At 50.1% G+C, this 24,136-nt stretch overlaps 1 protein-coding gene across 2 annotated transcripts in view; it reads right to left on the reverse strand.

The window, feature by feature from the left end:
* The window catches only part of MCF2 (MCF.2 cell line derived transforming sequence), a 53,343-nt gene that overhangs the window by 26,382 nt on the left and 2,825 nt on the right, over window positions 1-24,136 (reverse strand). For both annotated transcript variants that reach the window (XM_066339440.1, XM_066339441.1), the window contains exons 2-7: window positions 17,345-17,413; window positions 16,672-16,786; window positions 11,072-11,162; window positions 4,002-4,121; window positions 1,679-1,795; window positions 874-1,023 (exon numbers count right to left, since the gene is read on the reverse strand). In XM_066339440.1, coding sequence (XP_066195537.1) covers window positions 874-1,023; window positions 1,679-1,795; window positions 4,002-4,121; window positions 11,072-11,162; window positions 16,672-16,786; window positions 17,345-17,413 — 662 coding nt within the window. The remainder of the gene's footprint in view (window positions 1-873; window positions 1,024-1,678; window positions 1,796-4,001; window positions 4,122-11,071; window positions 11,163-16,671; window positions 16,787-17,344; window positions 17,414-24,136) is intronic.

Raw genomic sequence — 24,136 nt, forward strand, 5'->3', positions numbered from 1 at the left:
ATGAATGACAAATGATTATAAGTTAAAATAGATACAATTCTTTGACTTGGGTAAATGAAACCTGTCACAAGGCAAAGGAGCTCATTCTTCAGCCACACAGAACAACTATTAACACAGTGATTGCTTCTCTGAAGGAAGGGTTTGGGGCCAGGCCTGTGCTGCTTCCTGAAAGATGCAGGAGCACCAAAGACAACGAGCTGATAAAGCAGCAGCTGGCTGCACTAAACCTTCCATTGACTCTTATAATTATATTAATCACAATCACAAAGAGTTGAAAAAAAATTAAGATACTCCAGAAACAAATATTGTTTCAGATAAAACCCGAAGGCTCCCATGAAGACAGGGATCACATCGTGGATGCTCTGCAGGGTGTGCTCAGACAGAAATCTTCACCTTGGATGCTCTCCAGCACAGCTCCCTTAAGCCCCCCCAAGGAAGAGCCACCAGGCAGAGGGACCTGGGGACAATCCACCCCTCCAGACCTGCAGAGGAGCTCTGTGTGCAGCTTTCTGCAGCCACGGGGGCGAGGCAGGGGGATCCCAGCTGGGGATGTGACCACACAGCTGACAGAGCCTCCCAGGGCCCTCCTGGCAGCCAGATGTGCAAAGCCCAGGGGAGGAGCAGTCCAGACAGGAATGCAGGCAGGAGGGAGCTGGCAGCTGGGGCAGTTTTCTGGCTGCTGGCAGGGTGATCTGCTCCAGGCACGGCAAAGGTACGGCGAGCACACCAACAGCCACCTGCAGCTGAGCTCCACCTGGAGCTGAGCCCCACGGCACACACACACACGGCAGGGAGCAGTCAGGAGGGCTGAGGGCAGCAGCCGGGGGAGCAGCAGAGGGGCCAGGTGGGCGTGCAGAGCTCCGAGGGCCATACCTTGAGCTGGCAGTACCTCTCGGTGCGCAGCGCCAGGATGCGCTCGATGGAGAACATGTCCTCGGGCAGCTCCGTCTCCGCCAGCTCCGTGCCAAAGCACTGCAGCATCTGGGCAATCTCCTTCACTGTCAGGGCAAAGCTCTCTATGGCCTGCTGGGACACAGGGGATGCAATCAGAGTGGCGTTCAGCACAGCCCTGCAGCTCCTGGGGTGTGCCAGGGGAGCCCCAGAGCTCAGTGGGATGTCCACGGCAGACAGAGAGAATTCCCCCTGGGAATCCAACCTGGCACTCATCTGGGAGACAACATCCCAGCGAAAACTGACAGTGCACAGGAGGCATAAAAACATACAGCAAGGCACAGCTCCTGATTCCTGGCAATATGAAAGGGAAGTTCTTGCCAAGGAGAAGAAACGAACCTGAAAGGAAATTTTCTGAATTCTCTGTATTTGGTCAGTATGCAGCAGGCAGCCTCATCATCCTGCTTCCCAAACACAGTTCTGATATTAATCACATTAAGTGACCATGATTAACAAGAAAGCCTATTTGGTATCTCCCATTAAGGGAATTTTAATAAAGATTTACAAAGACACTTCTTCTGGGAGCAGTTTCAAAAGGAGCCTGAGGGAGTCAATCATCCAGCTCCCCTACAAACCCATCAAAGCCTAACACCCCTTGGCTCCTTTGCAGGTCCCATCTAGGAGGTGCAGAGGCTTTGGGGATTACTTTGAGCCCCCCAGAGCTCACTGCCTGACTGGAAACCTTCCCCAAAGGGTGTTTGAGAGCCCCTGGGCAGCCTGCACTCACCGTCCTGAAGATGACCCACTCGCTGTGGCAGTACTCCAGGGTGCCCCCAAGCTCAGGGGTCAGCTGCTGCTCATCGATGTAGGTCAGCAGGTCACTCACCGAGCTCAGCATCACCACCTGCACACACACGGGGTGACACAGCTCAGCACCTGGGCAGTGCAATGGACCAGGTGTAAATGTGTCCATCTCTGAGGGTCCAGCCCTTGCACAGAAGGGGCTGAGTTAATTACCCAGACTGCTCTTCAGAGGTGTTTTGTGAAGCAAAAGGTTCAATGAATAAAAATAACAAATGACAAACATTACAGAACACAAAAATGAGCCGTGCACAGGTGTCTGAGAAACCTCTGACACCCGCTGAAACACTCCAAAAAGGCCTTCCTTTGTGTTCCTTCCTGAATACTGAATGGTTCAGGGGTGACAATCTGGTCTGATGCCAATAGGATCACCAAAGGCTTTGAGTTACACTCTCAGAGCCCAATCCATGCTCCTGTGCTGGCTCCGAGCCAATTACTGCCAGAACTGAAGTTTCTGGGTTCTTTACCTTCTAAAAACTGCAAGGGGTGAGTCCTAAACTTTTCTCTATATGGAGAACACTTGCTGGGTGTGGGAAATGCTTTTCCTACAACAGGGCACTGCTGTCACCTGGGGACCACACACATCTTTTACAAGATGTAAAAGATCCTCGGACTGGAGCTTGCTCTGCATCTTGTCCTGGAGCAGAGCTCCCTTCTTTCACTGATGGCTTAGCACAGCTTTTATTTGGTGAACCTGACCACTGCTGTAAGCCACCCTGTTGAGTTCTATTTCTACACCCAAGAAAATGTCTCCAAATAAGGAAAAGGGTTTCACTTCAAGACTTTTAAGGAAGAAATACTAGAATCCTCCTTACTGTGGTTGGCTGAGTGAGGCACCTGTTGGTTCTGTAGCTGCTCCTCAGAAATGTAACTAGTTTCTATTGTGAGTTTTGCCAAAAGCCCTCCTAAAACGTGAAGTATTTAAGAAGGAGTACAAAGCCCCTCAGTGGTTTTTGGGGTACCTTAACCAGGTGTGAGGGCTTCCCTGCACCTGCACACAGCTTCTGTTTCTGTATCATTTGTTATCTACTCATTTATTAAAACCTTTTGATTTTCAAAGCACACCTGATCAGCCATCTCACAAATTATTTTAGGGCATTTTGAGAAGTGCTGGACACCCCCAAAACTTGATACACCTTCGTGGGGCTCATTACTTGCTGGCCTCATGTAAGGCTGTTTCTTTCCTAAATGCAAAGCAGAGGGAGATGCTCAGAACAGGGCTGAAAACAAAGTGATGCAGGTTTAAGCAAGGCATGACCAGTAAACTGGAAAGAACGCATATATTTTAATAAGTTATGAGGCACAGAACAATCTCATATATATACGTACTCATGATTTTTTTGTGTGTCTTGATCTGCCAATTGGCTATGTCAGGGATGTTCAAAATTGTGCAAAGAACAGCTATTTTAGAGTGAAGGATGTAAATTTTATGAAAACCATGCTATTTCCTAAAGGAAAATATTAATTTATTTGATGTTTACAATAGTACCAACCTTGTATTCTATAAATGTACTTTTCTTCTCTTAATTATTCTCAATATGCCCTATAATCAAGGTGATTTAAAAGTCTGGAAATTTTGAGCTGAGAATATAAACTCATTTCAGTTGCTATTTCAGGAACAAATACCAACATGATGTCGGTATGGAGTCTACACTTAGGTGAGTATGGATAAATTCCATGGCAAAAGCTGCAGTACACATGTCTTTTGACTTTTCAGACATTAAACAAATTCCTGGCTACGCTTCACATAGAATGGGTTGGGCTGGGAGGGACCTTAAGGATCATGAAGTTTCCAGCCCTGCTCCTATGGGCAGGGACACCTTCCACTGTCCCAGGAGCTCCAAACCCATCCAACCTGGCCTTGGACAGTTACAGGAGCAGCCACAGCTTCTCTGGGCACCCTGTGCCAGGGCCTGCCCACACTCACAGGGAAGAATTTCTTCCTAATATCTAACCATTATCTTCCCTTTTTCAGTGGGAAGCCATTCCCCCTTGTGCTGTCCCTCCAGGGCTTGTCCCAGGTCCCTCTCCTGGAGCCCCTATGGACCCTGGAGAGGCTCTGAGCTCTCCCTGGAGCTTCCCCTCTCCAGGTGAACATTCCCAGCCCTCCCAGCAGAGGAGCTGAGCCCTCCCAGCCCATCCACGCCCTGCCCCTGGGGACAGCAGCAGAGGGGGACAGTGTCACCCCGACGTGAGGCGCAGGGACAGCCCCTGGGCGCAGCAGCAGCCCTGCAGAGCCAGCCCAGTACCGGGAGCTTGAGCAGGAAATCCTCCTGGCTGAAGCGGAATCCGATGTCGGTGAAGGTGCGCTGGAAAAACCCCGTGGGGCGCAGGACCATCACCAGGTGCAGGTTCCCTGGGAAGGAGCCCTGCAAGGAAACACACGTCACACTCACCCTGGGCACCTGGCAGCTCCAGAAACAGCGTTCAGTGCACGGAAAAGACAGGAAGTCATTCAATTTTAGGTTTACTCTTTTTTTCTCATTGCTCCTGATAGACTTTTCTTAGTTTTGAAACAGAAGGGAAGTTGGTTAGTATTTGGAAAGTCCTGCAATAACATGATGTCTAACGAGGTGCATAAACCCAATTCTAGAAGGGAGATGCTGAGAGTGGTTTAGAGATTTGAGAGTGGTTTATAAGAGTTGTGCAGCCCCACTTCCCTTTGGAGCAGGCAGGAGTTCAGCCATGCCCCTTGGAGGCACACTAATTATAAACTTCAATAATATAGATACTGTTCATCATTGTAACTCGGGGAGTGAAATTACGACTTAGCAGGGAACAGAGGGGTGGAACACTGAGAGGAATGACAGATTGAGGAAGCAAAATTTATTGCCAAACTTGCTAATCATCCCATAACTGCATCAAGCACACTCTTCTTGTCCTTGGTAATTACCAGGCAACATTTAATTTGTGGCAAGAATTTGGAATTTCCTGTCTACACTGCTGGAGCCCTTTTTCAAACATATGGTTGGCAGGTGCATTTTTAAATATATCTGTGAAAAGGGTTCTTGAGAATGAAAAAGAATTTTTAAGAAAGTAGGAGTTGCATCATTAAATTACGGATAAGCACATGGTGCAAAGACTTGAGTTAATTAAGACATGATTTACTCTGAGATCCTGCAAGGCCAGGTTACATTTCTCTCCTCCTTGCATTTTCCTCCTCCATGAAACACGATACAACAACCTCTACACCAAGGGTGAGGATAATGAACACGTTTAGGTACTTTGCACTGCAGGGCACTTCACGTGTGCCTTCAGAACAAAGATCACTCCCACAAACACGCATTAGTGTTGTTTAAAACAGGCTGATTTACTCTTGAGATGTGCCATCCATAAACTGCACTGCCACCCATTTGCTCTGTTTTCTTGCCTGGGAAGGGGCAGGTTGTGGCTCCCACTGCCCACGGCTTCCCTTAGAAATGGACACTGACTTGTAGGATCATACAAGCCACATAAATCCAATATATTGATCTGCTGTTATTTTAAGTACGAGCAGGAAAAAAATAAGATTGTGAATGAAATGACAAACTCATTCCCTTTGGAAGCCAACAAGAGTGGTGTCAGGGACAAAGACTTGGCATTGGGAACAACAGGAAACCATTAAATAACAGAGATATTGGTGCTGGCTCCAGGCCCTGGGCAGCACAAAATGCCTCCTTTAGGCTCCAACCTTGACCCTCCCCTGAAAAATGCACCAGGAATATCCTTGAGACCAACCAGACAGAAATTCACCCTCCCTTGGTCTGACATGACTATTCCCTGTTTGGCACTTGGAGCTTTGGCCTCTCTTCCTCCTTCAAGTCCTTTTTAACAGAGTTTGGGCACAGAGCCCACTCCCTGGGTCTCCAAACCCTGTTCCTCCATGGGAAAACCAGCAGGTTTTGAATGCCTGCTGCTCCTGGGAGCCCCCGGGCAGGAAAACCTCCAGGAAGAGGGAGCAGCAGGCAGGAGACAAGCACAGCTGCCTGCCCAAACTGCACAGGGATGAGGTGTGGGATGCCTGTCTGAGAGCAGGGGTGCCCCTGAACATCTCTGGGTGCCCCAGGACCCTTCTGGGGGCCCCGGGCACCTCTGGGTGCCCCTGGACACCACTAGGTGCCCCTAGACACTTCTGGGTGCCCCTAGAGATCTCTGGATGCCCCTGGACACCTCTGGGTGCCCCTGGACCCTTCTGGGGGCCCCGGGCACCTCTGGGCACCTCTGGGCACCTCTGGACACCCCTGGGTACCCCTGGACACCTCTGGGTGTCCCTAGAGATTTCTGGATGCCCCTGGACACCTCTGGACACCTCTGGGCGCCCCTGGACACCCCTGGGTGACACTGGACACCTCTGGGGGCAGGATGCCAACAAGTTCCACTCAACACAAACAAAGAGACCACAGCACTCACACCCTTCCACCACAGGGACAACCTCATGGCCATGCACACACAGTCCCTTTTGATCCCTGCTATTTCACCTCAAAACAGCTCCGTTTCCAGGGCAGATGATTTGATTTCCATTCAGCTTAGAAAGCATTTGGGGATTTTTTTTTTTTTCAGCTGATCTTATACATATAGGATCAAGGTCAGCACTTATGGGTAGCTACAAAACAAGAAACACAGCTTTGCAAATGATACCTAACGCATTCCAAACGGGAAAAAAATGAGCAAGACAAGAAATAAGCTTGTAGAAAGACAGACACCAACAAGCCATGTCCTGTGCCCTCTTAGAGACTTAAGGGAAAAGATGAAATGTTAGAAAAAAACCTACATGGACCAGTGATTCCTCTACGTAACATTCCTGTAGGGACTGTCTCTTTTTTTAATCATTTTAACAATTTTAGCTTTTCTCAGGGCTGAAGTGTAGAAAAGTTTCCTGAAAACTGAACCCTAATGATACTGAAGATACTGCTGCAAAAACCCCTTTCCCACAATACATTAAAGAAAGCAAAGACAAAAGGATCCTTAATCTCGCCTTATGCTTTATCTTATCATTTTTAAGACTAAAAAGAACCCTGTGCACTTGATAAACCCGGGGTTATGTAACAAAGCACCTAAAGAACCCTCTAAAGCCTTTGTGCTCTGCAGCACACCAGGAAAGGCAGAAAACTACCCAAAGACAGAAACTACAGCAGCACAATTCCACTAAATCGGGCAGTTGGCAACATTTCCCTACTGTCACCTGTCTCAGTGACCACAGCCCATGCTCACAACCTCCCTCCCTCCCGAGGACACAGGCATGGATACCTTAAGGCCACTTCAGCAACTTTTTAAACGCACATTTAACTACAACCACGAAGAGAGTGGTTTAATCTGATTTAATCAATGCAGACGAACTGGGCTAACAAAGCACAAGAAAGGACAGGCACTGAAAGCGTCACAGTCACTGCCTCATTACCGAGTATCTCATTTTGACTCCTTTAGTGTTATTGTAACATTTTCCCCCCCACTCCCGATTTTAGGAACTCAGTTTTCCGAGACCCTTCTTCTCTGGGGCATCCATGAGGTTGATAATCAATAAACATAAAAAAAAAAAAAAAAAAAAAAAAAAAAAAAAAAAAAGTAGTATCTGCCAGTAAGTTTCTTTCTGAGCACTGCAGACTGAGGCCAGGAGTCCTGATTTAACGACTTTATGACTTTCTGCTGGCCCTTTAAGGAAAAGTCATGCAACAAAATGCCAGGAGCTGCTAATTCGAGCCTTTAACTTCCCCCAGAGCCAGAATGAGACTCCCAAGCGCTCTGCTACCTTCATTTCAGCCGGCTGCATGATCAACCCCCCAAAAAGATGCTGCCAGCATCACTGGGGCACAGATCCGTGCAGGTCCCCTCTCCTCCAGGAGGTTTTCCTCCCTGGAGGAGCAATGACAGAGCTGCTCCTGCGGGCGGAGGGAGCAGCACTGCGGGTACCTGGAGGCACCCAGGGACACCCCGGGAATGGGAAAGGATTCTTACGAAAGTAGGAGCCGCGCCATTCAATTACGGATAAGCACGTGACGCGAAGACTTGAGTTAATTAAGGCACGATTTACTCCGCCAGGCCGGGTTACATTTCTCTCCTCCTTACATTACCCTCCGCCGCGAAACGTGATATAGCCACCTCTGCACCAAGGGCGACACAAACCAACACCTTTCGGTGCCCTGCGCTGCAGGGTGGGCGCTCGGTGTGTGCCCCCAGAGCAGAGATCGCTGCCACAGAGCCGGCGGGACCCGGGGGGACAGGGGGGACCTGCAGGTACCCAGGGATGTCCAGTGATACCTGCAGGTACCCGGGGACACCAGCGATGCCCAGCGGTGCTCAGCAGTGCCCAGGGATACCAGCGGTACCCAGGGATGTCCAGTGATGCCCAGTGATGCCCAGGGATACCTGCAGGTACCCAGCGGTACCCAGGGATACCAGCGGTACCCAGGGATGCCAGCGGTTCCCAGGGATGCCCAGCAGTACCCAGGGACACCAGCGATGCCCAGCGGTGCCCAGGGATACCTGCAGGTACCCAGCAGTACCCAGGGATACCAGCGGTACCCAGCGGTGCCCAGCGGTGCCCAGGGATACCTGCAGGTATCCAGGGATGCCAGCAGTACCCAACGATGCCCATCAGTACCCAGCGGTGCCCAGCAGTACCCAGGGATACCAGTGATGCCCAGCGATGCCCAGAGGTACCCTGCAATACCCAGCGGTACCCAGCGGTACCCGGCGGTACCCGGCGGTGCCCAGGGATACCTGCAGGTACCCAGGGATGCCAGCAGTACCCAACCATGCCCATCAGTACCCAGCGGTGCCCGGCAGTGCCCAGCGATACCCAGCGGTGCCCGGCAGTGCCCAGCGGTGCCCAGCAGTACCCAGGGATACCAGTGATGCCCAGCGGTACCCTGCAATACCCAGCGGTACCCAGCGGTACCCGGCGGTGCCCAGGGATACCTGCAGGTACCCAGGGATGCCCAGCGGTACCCAGCAATACCCAGCGGTGCCCCGCCGCTCCCGCACGGAGGACACCGACACTAGTCCCCCCAGCTCCGCCCGGCCCCGAGCGCTGCGGCTCGGCTCCCGCTGCCCCCGCCCGCCCTCCCCCGGCCCGGAGCGCTGCCGCCGGCCCCGGCCCCGTGTGCGCCGCGGCACGGCGGGCCCGGAGCCCTTACCGCATCCCGGGAGGGCCGCCCGCCCCGCCGCGGGCCCGCCTCCGCCATGGCCGGGATGGATGGATGGATGGATGGGATGGGAGGGATGCGCCGGGATGCGGCGGCTGGGGATGCGGCGATGCTGCGGATGGCAGCCCCGGCTGTCCCCGCTGCCAGGGGCCCGGCAGGCAGGCAGCCCTGCCGGCACCCGGCTTCCCCGGCTGGCAGCCCCGCTCTCCTCCCCAGCGCCGGCTCCGCTTTTAAGGTGGAATGCCAAAAATCATCCTGCAGACGCTCTTCCCCGCGAGGACTGGGCTCTCGGCTCAGAGGTTTCACCCTTCCCTTTCCCCCCTGCCGTTGTCTCCAAGGTGCCTTTTCCAGGTGTTCAGTGCTCCGGGGGCAGAGTAAGGAAAGATGCTCCGGCCAAAACCCGAGGCTGGCCCCGGAATCGCTTCCCAGCGGGAGCCTGGTTTGCCCAGGCAATTAGAGACACACATAAAGAGTTAAAACAAAAATCTGTACAGTGTGATAGAAGAATTTTCAGGATCAGATGCACAACCGCAGAGCTGCAATTGCATATACATATGCTGGGAAAAAATAGGACACGCTCTGTATTTCAAATTCAGCTCCATGGCACTCCTTTACTCCAAAACTGTACAAAGATCAGAAAAAGATTTTCTTTTTTTTTAAATTGCACCAGGGTTTATGATGTGTGACTGGAAAAAAAATCACGATTTAAATTTTTGTCCTTACACCTCCTGGACACAGAGACAGCCATTTAGGACCAGACTCTGTTTTTAAGGCAATAAGGTTTAGTGGACATGGGTTTCCTGCTTCTCATCCCTCTTTTGCACAGAGCACCTCCCATTCTTTGCATGGACAGCACTGATACTGCAGGCAAAGTCACCTCTCCACATGGACACACGGCTCACAAATAGGGTGTATGCTCCAATGATTAAATCTTCTTATTAAACACAAAATTAATGACACTTTTGTAGAAGCTACAAATTAGGACAGGATTTTTTTCCCATTTGCAACTTCCAGACTATGCAAAGCAAGTACATCACCCTTAAAGGATGCTCTTGGTATTAGCACCTGTTCAAACACAGGCAGCAGAACTGAATTTTGATGACCACTTTAAAGAACTGCTTTCTAAACGGGCTTCTTCTCTGCTGGTATGGTAACCACACCCGCAAGTTCAGTCTCTAACATTCAGAAAAATCAGAACCAAATATACTTTTAGTGGTATCTCATTCACACTGCAGAAAGGGAACCCTCCCTGCCTCCTACAGGATGCTGACCAGAAAAATTCCAGCAAGCCCAGGTATTTTTAACACCAACTTAAAGTGTACCAGTACAAGTTCAGTACGGCACCAGTGTACAAGTTCAGCTGTACCAGTATTAACAATTTAAAATACCATAAGATCTAACTTTATCAGAACCAGGTAAGCATTTTCTGCCTCAGTACATACCCTTTTACTCCTCCATTCTCAGATGGACTGGTGTCTTTAACCATTCAGTGACTATGAGCAGAAACAAACACAATAATAGCATACACAGAGTATTTCCACTGACCTACCCACATGGCAGGGTGTGTTTGGGAAAGGATCTGTCTGTTAGATCCTTTCCTCCCAAAAACATGACTTTTCTACAGCTGCATGCTCTAAATCCTGTAATCCTAAATGCTGTAAATCCCAGCTCTGGCTCCAGGACCATGCAATGCAGAACTGCAAAACTTGTGAGCCATGTTCACACCAGAAATCTGCTAATGCTGTGTAACACATGAACGTGTGCACCACATCATCTAAAACGCATGAATGCATCCATGCACTTTTAAAATGGATTTTTTTTTCCCACATACAAATGCTTGGGAAGCCTGTTTAAAGAACCTAAAACTTTCAGTCACCAACAATTAGGAAAAATAAACTAATAGCCAGTGTCAAGAAAGAACATGTAGGAAGCCAAATTTTCCACCCATCAAAAGCACAGGACGTGGCACAAAAGACATCTGAACCACTGCAAAAGAGCATATATAAACCCCAGCAAATGGATCAAACAAGCAAATTAATACACAAACAGCTCATTTACACACTCTAATTAATTACAGGGCCATAAAGCAAAATATTGCCTAGAGAGAAAGCAGGAGCATCATTGCTCCTGGCTCCTGAGATGCATAAAGGCATGGTGACTTAGAACCCTAAAAGCAATTAACATTAAAGAGGACTTACTGCTATTTTTTGGAGAGTTGTTTTGACTGATGTCCATGTGTCCAGTCTTCTATCCAGGATTAGGATAAATTTAGTGTCAGACTCATGTTGACTGCAAGATAAGGAAATACCAATAACTAGATAATGTTCCAAGAAAAGTGACCCTGTTTCCAAAAAAAATCCCACATCCAAGAACTTGGAATGCAAACCACATTTTAGTATTTCTACAGTTCCTGAAATTCTCTTTGAAAAAAATTTCTCGAACACCCAAACTCTTTCCAATGGTGCTTAGCAACAGGACAAGGGGCAACAGGCACAAACTGAAACACAGGGGATTCCATCTGGATATGAGGAAAAAATGTCTTTCTCCTGAGTGTGACAGCACACTGGGAACAGGCTGCGAAGAGAGATTGTGAAATCTCCTTCCCTGGATATTTTACAAATCCACTCGGGGCTTTTACTATCTCCAGATATTCCAGCACAACCTGCTCCAGGTGCAGCTGCTCTGGCTGGTGGGGCTGGCCCAGATGATCTTTAAGATCCCTTCCAACCCAAGCCCTTCCCTGTGATCCCCACAGCTCCTTCCCAGCCTGATCCTTCTGTGATTCTGTGACTGCGGCAGCCCAGGGTGAATTCACACCTGTGAACTGTGAGCCAGGTGGTGACAGCAGATTGCTCTTGAAACCCAAAGCGGCTTGAGAAGGAGGCAGCAGAGGCAGAGGAGCTGTGCCCCTGGCCAGCAGCCTCCCCCTGCCCTCACTGCCCAGCTGGGCTCACCTTACAGCAGCCAAGCCATGGCCTGTCCTGGCAGGAGACAGGTGACACCAAGGCAGGGCAGGGGACGCCAGGTGACACCAGCCTGGCACAGGGGACAGGAGCTGGTGCTCCAACAGGCTGTGGTGGCTCCCCCAGCACGTCCTGCTGGGGAGGCAGCACTTGCTCCGAGGCGTTTTCCACCTCACCTTGGCAAGCACAGGCTCCTGACATCCCTTTTTACACCCAAATCCTTTGAGTTGCTTTGAAATGCCCAGTCTGAGCGAGCCAGCCAGCTGCACCCTGGGTGCCTGGTCTGGCAGGGGCCCCAACACCCAACTGCCCTGTCTGTAATTCAAATATTGCTCCCCAGGCTGGAGGGAACAGCCCAGCCAGGCTCCAGCTGTGACACTCCAGGCAGCTGAGGGACAAACTGCACTCCTGTTTGCTACCAGCTGGTAACCAAGCCCCACCACCTGAGCGTATTTACAGCACACTGAGGTGATGATATGTGATAAATATCTGCAGTATTTACTCCGTGGATGCTGGAGGAGGACAGCCATGCCCACACCGGGTGCCTCAGGGCTGGGGAGAGGCTCCCAGGACATGTGCTGCCTCCCCAGAGAGGGCTCAGGTGTCTGCACTGGGCACAGCCCCGTGCAACCAGCTTCTTGTCGGCATCACTGCCACTAATTCCTGTGTTTGGCAAGGCAAACACACGGTGGATTACTCGGAAGTATCACACAGCAGACAATACTTGGCAGCTCACTACAGAAAAAAAACCCAAAACCCAAGACACGTGAAGCCAGTGCAGGAGCTTCCACTCAGTGCACATCTTGCTGCTCTGGTCTGTGGCAGCTACAGCTCTGACAAATACATTTAGGAGGAATTAGCAGCTGTGCTCAGAGGGATAAAATATAAAATTTCCTTTAACTCGTAACAATAACTGACTGAAGATATGTAGAGGCACCCAACTCCCAAGCTATCCCATGACAGATCTTATGGATCTGTAATATCACACCCAAAGTGCAAACGTTTCATTTGAATTTACTCAAGGGCTTTTAGTGCAGAAGAAAAGAGCAGAGAAAAGGAATATCAAATTTTACTTGGGGCACACACAGAACTTCCAGATGTAATGAAGTCTGAGGTTGTGAGCATGGTGAGTGTGACTTTTCAGCCAAAACCTTTATTTGCTTGGAATAATTTGGGCAACATGGGACAGTTCTGCAGGTTTCTGTTAGCTCTCTTCACCCCCACCATGAGCTAAGTGACCAAGTGGGTGGGGAGCAGGCCAAAGGATCCTTTGGTTTAAGGCAAAAATAAAACCCTTTAGCTTTTCAGCACACTCTACAATTTCAAGAGGTACGTCTCTCTGAACTATAAGAAACATTTCCCAACTGCCCATGGTATTTCCCAAGAGTCTGCAATTGGGAAAAAAAAAAAAAAACCAAACCACCAATCTGTTTAGACTGAACTGGTGTAATTATAACAAAACATTGAAGAAAACCCACAGAATCCAGGTAATTTAAACAAGGCAGCCAGGCTGTAGTGCAGTGCCAGTTAAGAAAAGCTGAAGTACACCATTAACTCAGGACAAGGTTATGCTCAGACAGCAGCCTCCAAGCATGCTAATTCACTTTTATCAGCTCCCTTACAGAAACAAAGAGGAAAGTTCCAGCAGTCTGACAGCCTTGACACCTTCTGTGGGAAATTTGTCGTTTTATTGTAGGCCAGTGGAGAAAGTCTGTGACTATTTGCAACCCAGGCCTTGCAGGTTTATCAGATTTCCAGGCTCGTGATGTACCTTTTAGACTGACAATAAAAATAAATCAGTGCTTTCTACCAAGGCTCTGAGGGCTGTTTGTTTGCATCCAGCAGCAGAAAGATGGAGACAGATAACCAGGGCAAGGATTATTTCTCTCTGGGTGTTTCACGTCACTTCTTTTTTTTCCTCATCCTTAACTTCGTGCGTGTTGCAGGATGCACCAGACTAAAAATAAAGACCTGGGGTGTTTTGCAGGACTTGAAACTGGATCCTGGAGTCTGCAGCTGTGAGATTTAGCACAGGACTGAGAGACTGCTGGTGGGATCAGAGTCACGACCTGCCCAGCACTGAAACCCAGAGGTATTTATAGCCACCAGCACCCTCCACTCTGCCACTGCCCTGTGCTATCAGCCACGGCTCTAAACCACTGCTCCTCACCTCCCAGCCCAGTGAAACAGGCAATCCTTGTCTAAATACAAGCAAAGAACAGAGCAGAACAGACTAGGATGTGGTATTTCAGCAGGAAGGGACCCACGGTGATAATCTGCCCAAATGTCTGACCAAAAGTTGGAAGATGTGGTTCTGGGCGCTGTCCAAATGCCCCCTGAACACTTGGGGAATCAATGACATCTCTAGGGACACGGTTCCAGTGTTTGACACCCCCTCAGCAAATAAATGCTTCCTAAAAGTCTGTGTTAAACCTGCCCTGGGACAGCTTTGAACCATTCCCACACCTCCTACCCCTGGATCCCAGGGAGAAGAGCTCAGCGCCTTGCTCTGCACATGCCACCCTCAGGAAGGTGCAGAAAACAATGGGATCCCCCCTCAGCCTCCTCCTCTCCACTCCAGACGAGCCCAGAGTCCTCAGCTGCCCCTCACAGCCACATTCCCTTTTCCCAGACCTCCTCCCTCTGGACACACTCCAGGACCTCCACATCCATTTTAAATCTGGTGCCCAGAACGGCACACAGTATTGGAGGCAGCACCACACCAATGGAATACACACAGAGGGATTTTTTTTTTAGTTTTCAAATTTTACTTTTATAGTGATTAAGTCTGTTTTTTTGTAAAAACAATCTTCGAGATACCATAACTGACTTCAACTGATTTTTATTTTTTTTTTCTTTAAGCTTCTGCTGGAATTCTGGCTTACCTTGGAAGAGATGAATTCTTTCAGCCTAGAGGAAAGACCTGCATTTGCTGTCAAGGCCACAGTGTCACAGTCCTCAACCCAAACCAGGACAAAGTGCTGCTCTATCACTCCTCAGGTCTCTTTTCTGGAAACACCAGGATCTGCCACACTGCCCTGTGCCCCTGCCTCAGGCACAGCCCTGGTGGTGCTGCTCAGCACAGCCTGAAGGCAGCCAGAGCAACATTTTGAGCTGGATGTGCACGGAATAGAAAGTGGGCACCTATTACTGATTTTCCCTTACAGCTCAGGCACACAAGGACTTTCTGCAGCTGCCTCCAGCCCTGCAGCACAGCTCCCAGGAATACCAGAAACTGACTTGCCTACAGGACTGGCCTGGCTCTGCTATTAATGACACTGCCTTGAGGAGTCAGGAGTAGCTTCCAGCATCCGTCTCCTTCATCTAACAATTATTTCCAGGAGAAAAAAAAAATGCCTGATGAAATTCAGCTTCCCCCAAATACCACAGACCTGTCACCCGTGATGTTTTCTCAGACTGGCAGAGGTAGCACACTGCAGTTCCTTTGCACAGGAAAGGCACCTGCCCCTGCACACCCACAGGTAAGGAAGTGTTGGTGCCCCCACTCTGAACACTGACATGTCAGGAAATTAAATAACTCTGGCAGGTAAATATTGACCTCTTGTAGGGACTTTCTGGGCCCAAGTCTGAGCTCTAACCCCATGATGTGATGCTGCTGAGGGGCACCAGAGCTGACACAGACCTGCCACCCCCACCTTGGTGATGCTTTGCCTGGAGCCTTCCAGCTCCAAAGTGTTGGGGAGCACATGTTTTTGAGGTGATCAGACACTGGGGCAGGCTGTTGTGGTGGCAGGAGGAGCAGAGCAGGATGATTAAAGTGGTTTTACTAAAAACATGCTGGACGTGTTTGAATCAGCACCAAGCTTTTGCAGCTCTCATTAGTTTCCTGATTGAGTTGTCCCTATTACAGGGACAGCAAGGCTGCTCATCATGCTAATTCCAGGGTGTTTACAGATGGAATAAGAAGCCTTGGAGGAACCAGACAGAGCTGGGAAGTGCAGAGGCACAGGATGAAGGAGAAATCACTCTGGCCAACACTTGGCAGGGTCCTGATCCTGCTGGGCCAGTGCTCTGTGGGCCAGGAGCTCCTGAAACCTCAGAGTCCATCAAAAAGAGGACAGAAGAACTAGAGGCCCCTTTATCTATTTATTTATTTTTTTTTTTAAACAGAGACACCTAAACACTCCACAGTTCTTCCAAGGCAGCTGTTAATGGAAAGCTCCCATCTAGCTGCTGTCAGCCTGCTCTCCCTGCAGGAAGAAATTTGCCAAAAAACAGGCATCATTCAGGAAAATTAAGCATTCCAGGTAACTGAGTCACCAGGCTCAGCAGCAAGAGCTAGGATGGCCATTAATCTAAATATTCAGCCCTGTATGAGGCACAGGCAGACTGTCAGCAGCTTTGCCCTGACACACAGGCAGGTAATGGGAGCTGCTGCTCTCTGCTGAGCCATCACCTGTCACAGGGACCCCAAACGCTTTGTTCCTCTAATTAGTCTCTTCCTCTGGTTTCATTTCTCCTTTTCCACAGTAATGACTCTCTATTTGCACATGCCAAAATATTATTTTGCAGCGGCGTGGCGCATTTAAGGGGTGACACATGCCAAAGCTTGGGGGAAGCTTTTGCTGTTAATTAGAAACGTAATCAACTAAATGTGTGACACATTCCAGGTCACGGGGGTGATGTCCACTTCTCACCCTGCATTTCCTGGCACACAAAACACCTCACCCGGACACTGTGAGGGCTTTTGCATCCCTGTGCTGTGCTCTGGGAGCTGAAGAAGCCCCTCATGGTGGCTGTACCCTGAAGGTCCCTGCCCAGCCCAGGCAGGTCCCACACCTCTGCCCACCACAGAGCCGACAGGGAGCTCATACCTGGGGACTGAGGTCAGGTATGTCAGCACTTTGGACACATTCTCCTCAGGCACCTGGTTGAAGCCAGCGTTGTCGGGGAGGGTGATAATCCAGGCCTTGTCCTTTCCTCTTCCACCTGCAGAAAAGACAAGGGTGGCCCTGAGCAGGGCCAGCAGCAGAGCCCAGACAGCTCACAACACACACTGCTGGTGGCAGAGGGGCTCCTCACATCACCAGAAGAGCAAAACAAAGCCAAATCTGCCTCTCAGCCCAAGCACACCACACAGGTGCAGGTGCTAGGCACCAATGTAGTAAGTACTAGTTACTTCCTTTATTTTCTGAGTGTACTTTACACAGGACAGCGAAAGGAATCAGAAATACACGGGCAAATAAACACACTGGTCTGGAACCCACAGAAACACATTTCGCAGCAAAGTGCTCGTTAATGCACTGAGTGCTGGGAGGTAAGAATATTTTACAGTGTGGCACGAGACAGAAACCTAATCTGCTCTTTCAAACTGCCTCCATGTTTTATTAACAACATTCCTAGTGGCACTGGATACTACCTGATGGGCAATAGCCCGTGGGGAGTATCACTCTGACAAACAGCAAAGGAGTTTGTCTGGAGTGTTTAATTACCACAGGGGAGAGGGGGAGAGAGAGAGAAAGACCCTGAAGATGTTCTGGTACTCACCAGACAGGAAAGCAAACTCTTTCATCAGATCATCACTGATGTCCTTTGCACAGATGGGTACTGCAGTTTCTGGAGAAAGGGAAAAGCAGCAATCAAAATAAAGCACAAATCCAAAGGAAACACATTTATCAACGCGTTGATCCAAAGGCGGAACTTGAACCAAGGGCAGCTTCCTTAAACTACAGGTGAAATTATGTAATAAAGGATATGAGGATCTTAGGGATGTCATTTCTAATGTTTGTAATGACTCCAAGAGGGTGAAAGCCACAAGGCAGCAACAACAGTATTCCACTAAATGTACCAACTGCCCCTTAGTGTGAGTGCCCTCCCCTCAACGGGACATTTCCAGTGTACATTTTTATATTTTGGAGCTAGTAATTCCACTGCCTGTTTTACAGAGTCTCTCAGTGCTCCCCAGCCCTGGCAATGCAATGGGCTGAGGTTTCTGCTGGGAACTGCACTTTCCCTTGCACTGGGAGCAAGGTTGGGCTTTCAGACTGTTACAGTCTTTAACTTTGAACAAATAAGCTTCTGAAATCATGTTTTCACCTGGCAAGGGGCCACAGACATTGGAGAGGCTGTTGTTCTTATGTTCAGTTGTTAGATTTCTTCCTAATTCAATAATGGGAGAGGCTGTTTCAGCACCATATTTAGCACCACGATCATTTCAGTGGCAATGAAGCGCATCAGAACAACACACACAACTTCACCTCTCCCTGGGAGAAGGAAACAAAGACCAGACTGACTAAACACAAGAGGAGCTTAAAGCTGGTAGGCATTTTTCTGGATTATCTACAAACGGAACGACAGCTAAAAATTAAACATCCTTGTTCCTGCAAATAAATGTTTTGAAGCACATCTATACAGATTAAAGTCCTTGGGCTTTCTGATAATCAAATTTTAAACACTGATTATTTCACAGAGTTGGTCCTAGGGAATAATCTTCTGGCTGTTTTAAATCACACAGGCTGCATACTTCAGCACACTCCAGCATAATCAATATTTATTCTATTTCCCGTTTTTTTTTTTCAGAAGCTTTGTGGTCACCTCTGCTTTATCCAAAGATTGTTCACTGAAAGCACAGCAGCCCAGATGTGTGTGGGGCACTCTGCCTCCCACAGCCCCACCAGCCATGGGCTGCTCTCTGGTTTTCCCTCTTGTAGATAAAAATGTGATTTTTGTTTGTCGAGGATCGAGCCTCAGTCCCACTGGCATCTACAGAAACATTCTTGATTTTAACAGGCCCTAGAACTGGCCTTGGTGAGAAAGAAGTTTGTCTTGCAAAGATATTTCAAATATTTGTCTCTCATTCAACTGCTTCACCCAACTTGAGGACAAGCAGCAGCAAGAGATTTCTTCTCTATTTGTTGGTTGTTTTTTTTTTTTACCAGGTCACTGGTTTCGCACTGATGAAAATCACATTTAATAACTTAATGAGCTCCAACACATGAACTAGATGCTATCACACAAGCGTGTCACTGAAATGACAAGACAAAAGCCCATGATATGCACACGTGTTTGTCACAAATGAGTGTGGGGCTGCTCTGTGTCCCCAGGCAGGGTGAAGCCTGTCCCCAGAGCTCACCCTGCCTGGCCCTGGCTTTCCCCAAAATGCAGCAGCAGCCAGGCCAGGCACAGCCTTGCCACGTGCTGTAACTCTCCCGTGACTCGAGTGCTCAACAGCAAACACAGCTGACAGTAAATGTGGTTTTTCTCGGGTTCTGCACTGACACCAGAGGGACGTGCCAGTAAATTGAGGCTGATCAGGAAACAGGCTGGAGAAAGGAAGCTAACCTTTCCATGGGGGGAAAAAAAATCACTTAATTTAAAAGTTTCACAAGACATTTTCTCAGTGAGAACCACCCAAACACGTGCAGGGAGTAGGGGGAGTTTGTACCCATCCCCTGGGGAGCAGGATGATCCAGCAGAGGGGCAGGATGCTGCCCTTTGGCAAGGTCAGGGCACACAACAAGAGCCTGATTGTGGTGTGATTAGAGCTGCTCCTTGGCCAGCTCATCCCTGGCACTCCCTCTGTGCTGCTCACTGAACTCAGCCTCCTGGGCAAATATTAGGGAAAAAAATCAACTCTGGCATCAAACCCACAAGTGTGTTGCTGTGCCTGAGGCACATCAGCTGCGTGCTGCAATAAATCCTGAACAGGAGCGTGACCTTTGTCCTCAAATATTAATCTCTGTGGAAAGAGCAGGGAAAGGCAGCGAGGCAGCAAAGACATCAGCCCCTCAAACAAGGCTTCAGCTGATGTTCTGCAGCAAACTGGGGATTTTCTATCTTGGGACAGCACAGAAAAGACCCCAGGGCAGTGCCCAGTGCTGGCTGTGAGCAGCCCATTTCACTTGGCACAGGGGGTAGGGAGCCAAGGTTTCAGGGAAGTCCACTCATTTCCTTCAGAGCCAAAAAGGGGGCTTTGTGATCACCAGCTGTTAGAAAACCAAGCCTGAATTCCCGTGCTCCAGCATCTCAGGGCACTTTACAAACTGCTGTCTCCACACAGCTGGCACAACCTCACCTTTTAGGGCCTTACTAAAAACCTGCAGCATCTGGATGGTACATTGCCATAACAGCACAGTGTCGTTTTTATATAGGTTCTAAAACGGGCATTCATAAAGTGCTGCTGCAGTTATTACACCCAGAGACTCCTCTGCAGAGGAGGGGGACTGTTGCCATGGTACAGAGGTCTGCAGGCTGCCTGAAGCCAGGCAGGGGAAAGACAAAGGGGGAATGCAGAGCTCTCTCTGCCCCTCTGAGGAAAGCCAGCGTGGGTCAGCAAGGAGCTGAACCTGCAATCCCATCTCCTGGTTTGCCCAGGACAGCTCACAGCCCCTCCAGAGGGATCATGCACAGGCTGGGGCTGTGAGAAGGATGCTCAGTGCCCTCCTGAGGAGATGCAGGCACAGAGGGACCCCCAGGCATGGTGCAGGTCCGCAGTGACACCCAGAGAGGGGACAGCTCCTGCCCCCGTCCAAACCCCTCCTGTAACACTGCAATAAACTCTGAAGTGCTTTGCTCTTGTTTTCTCTCCTTCCCCAACCCTCACAGGCCTGCAGCGTGTGCAGGCAGCAGCTGTGTAACACATCTGCCAGGCTGCCTCAGCCCACCACACTGACCAAACACTGCTGTGAAATCCATTTGGAGACAGCTCTGTGGTGAATGAAAACACCAGCTTTTCGTCTGGGGGCTGCTGCTGTAGTCTGGGAAACAAAACTGAAGTAAACCAAACGAAAATGTAAAGGATCACATTGAGCCTCTCCGTGGTCTGCCTGTTCTCAGCTGCTTGTCCCTTTGGACACCCAGCAAAGCAGCATTTCTTTGGCACTGAGGAACCTTCAAATCAGCACAGCTGTGCCCTAATTCCATGTCTCCTGGTGCCCTGCTGGGCTAACTGGGGTAACCAGCCAGGGGCTGTCCCAGCACTGGAAGGCTCAGCAGCCCCTTGGGGCTGACCCCAGCTGCACCACAGCCCCACAAACACACCAGCAGTGTCTGCAGGGAGCTCTGCTGCCCGGGAGCTTCCCATGAGCTGCATCCTTTCCTGGGCCAGGGTCAGTGCAGCCTCCCCAAACAGCCCATGGAGCACAAACTGGGAGCAAGGGTCAAGTCATCCCCCTCTTTGCTTTGTGCAGGAATGGACACTGACCTCCCTTAGAGTGCCCCAACCATGGATCCAGCACGGTGGGGAGAGTGGCCCTTCCAGCTTCTCCTGCTGAAGCTGCTTCACTCTGCAAAATTAAACTTTGATTGGGGCAGAGGACAGAAATACAGCCCTGTGTCTGAGGAGAATGACCAGTGCAGCACCTGCAGCCTGCCCCCAGCCCAGCCTGGAGGGCCAAACCCACCCCAAAGGAGTGACCCTGCAGCCCATCACTCCCTCTGCACACACCACGGCCAGAAGGAAGGACAGAGGGGGTTAACAGGGAGAAAAAAATACTAATGTACACTGTCTGCAAACTGCCCTGGCACACAGGCTGTGCCAAGTGACACAGTGCCTGCTCCTGGCTGCAGAGAGCAGGGCAGCAGGATGGAGGAACTCAGGCAGCTGCCCTTTCACCACCCACACACTGCAGCCAGGGATCTGACTGCTTTCAGGGATTCAGGGATCCACTCCTTTTGGGGGATTTGTCCCAGCTGTGTGCTCCCCCAACACACTTACACCTGGGGCAGGGTCCTGACATCCAGGTGAGCAGACACACCTGCTGTGTGTCTGTCCTGCCCAGGAACAGGACAGCTGTGGGCACAGGCAGAGCATCAGTGGGATCTCAGCAGGGAGGGGCTGGCAGCTGGGGACAGGTGGCACCAGGCTGGCAGAGATGGCACGTGCCCTGCAGAACGTGTGGCACAGAGCACCACACTCTGCTCCTCGACAAGCAGCTCTGCTCACCCAAAGAGGATTTACAGGACCTGGTCTGGGCACAGAACAGCCAGCCAAGGTCCTGGGGCTGCTTCCTGGATGTCAGAGCAAACCCTTTGGTAGCCAAGAGCAAATCGTGAGTCCAGTGGCTTCAGGTCCTCGTGTGGGAACAGAGGCAGCAGGATTTGGTGTCAGCCAAGGGCCATGAGCACATCTGATGCCAAGAGCAGCAGACCCCTGCAGCCCCCAGCCATCAGGTGTCAAGTCTGCACAGTTGTGTGAGAGCTGGGACCAAAGGCTGAGTGCCAAAATCCCTGCTGAGCCAGCTGCTGGACTGACCCGGACAGCTGGGTAAACCATGGAATTCCTTGTGATTCCAGGTGGTGCAGCCATTCCCCAGGCCAAGGGAGTGACACAACACACATTAAAATATTTATGGCAGAAAGCTTCAATACCTGTGACTGCTGCAAGTCCCTCTGTCCCCACAGCCCACGGGGACAGCTCACACCTCTCTGTGGCCAGGGCAGCCCTGGCTCAGCCTGCAGGCACCTGCTGCCTGCCTACAGCCAAAACCAGGCTTTCATCTTGAGGGAAAGCTCAGCAGTTAGGTTTATAAATGCCATTTTTTCTGGAAGATCTGATGTACTGATGCTGAGGAAGATGGCCCCTGCAAGGCTTGGATGTCCTGCACATGGCATGGAAGTCCCACCAGGATTAATCCATGGCTAGGAGTGATGTCTTGGTCACCTCACCCGCTCCAATTACCCCTTAAATTATCTTTCCTCAGACTGGGGAGGACTTTTAAGGAAAGGCTCACTCTATTTTCAAGCTCCTTCTTGTACTTCTCCCCCAGCACCTGCTCCAACACAGTGTAGGAAGCAGCACCATCTGTCCCTGACCCAGGGGCTGAGCTTCTCCTCCACGGCCTTCTTACGTGCAGTCAGTGCTTCAGAGCAGGCACACATCCCCATCCCCAAACCCGGGGGTGTGCTCAGCTAAGAAGCCATACAGCAAAAAAGGGAAAGCTTCTGAAAAACCAGAATGACCTTTCCGAAAGGCTTAGATTTAGACACACTGAGGATGAGGGGGAAAAGGAGGGGGAAAAAAAAGAGTGCTGTGAAAGGAAAAGAAGACAAGAAACAGAAAACTTTTAACTGGGTGCAGTTCAGGTTTGAGGATTTCATCCAGACAGCACGGCTGACCCGTGGAGGGATGGAACCAGCTGAATCCCCTCCTTCCAGCAGGAGCTGGTCCTGTGCTCAGAGGGATGGGACCACCACACCTGGGTGTGCACAGAGCCACCTGGGGCTGGCTCCACAGCCAAGCTGCAAGCCCTGGGGCAGGGGCATCCCACTGCCAGGCATCCCTGCAGCAGGGGAACAGCAGCTGTGACAGAGCAGGAGCACCCAGGACACCGGAGTGTCACAGCTGCAGCCACCCACTGACACACAAAACCAGCACAGCCTCACCCTGCTGACCACTGCTGCCGGCAGGACAGGGATCCCAGACAAGGTGCAGCCAGACAGAGATCCCACAGTCATGGAAATGTCATCCTTCAGCACAATTCTGGGAGATGGAGTGGGCAGGAGGGTCTGCAGGAGCTGTAGCTGAGCCACACTGACAGCGAGGAGGAGGAGGAGGAGGAAGACCAGAAGGAGGATGTTGTTCAGGGGAGGTTGAAAGATCCCATTTGCTGGAGACCATGCAGTTTTGTGGCTGGGGTTGGGGAGGAATCTCTTCCAATTTATATTTAGCAGCTGAGAAACTGTGGAAGCTTTGCTAAGAAAAGGTGAAGCAAAAGCAAATTAAGCAGCAACAAGGCTCACTGGTTACCTCCTGTTATGCTGTGATGTTTTCACGTCCAATCAGAGAAATCCTGCTCTCATATCACACCAAACTAAGCAAAAATTGGGGAAGATAAAAGCCAGCTCCACCATACGTGAATTCACGTCTCTTGCAAGAGATGTAATAAAAGATTCTCAACACCCACTCTTTTGGATTCAGCGACAATGTGGGAGTTGAGAAAATCAAGTTTCTTACATTTCTAACATTTAGGAGCTCCAACGTACTTCTAGTTCTCTCCTTTTTCCAGTTTCAGTCACTCTCCCCTTATCAAAGAGAGCAGAACAGGTGTTTGCACGTCAGCACCAGGGCACATTTGTCAGCTGTGCATGAGAAGGCACATTCAGCATCTGCCACTGGGACACACCTTCCCAGCCCAACCCATCAGCCCCATCGGAGCCCATTCAGCACAAAAGGCTTCCCGAACCAAATAAAAATATACAGGCTTCAGTAACTTTCCCATTGTCATTCAGAACCATGCAAACACTGATCTTTCCAAGAGAAATTCCAGCACAAAGTAAATTCTGGGAGATACTTCAGCAGTAAATCCTGGGGCCTCACGACCTGCCCGGGGAACCTGGAAT

Source organism: Sylvia atricapilla, chromosome Z (assembly GCF_009819655.1).
Source record: "Sylvia atricapilla isolate bSylAtr1 chromosome Z, bSylAtr1.pri, whole genome shotgun sequence".
NCBI classification, from domain to species: Eukaryota; Metazoa; Chordata; class Aves; order Passeriformes; family Sylviidae; genus Sylvia; species Sylvia atricapilla.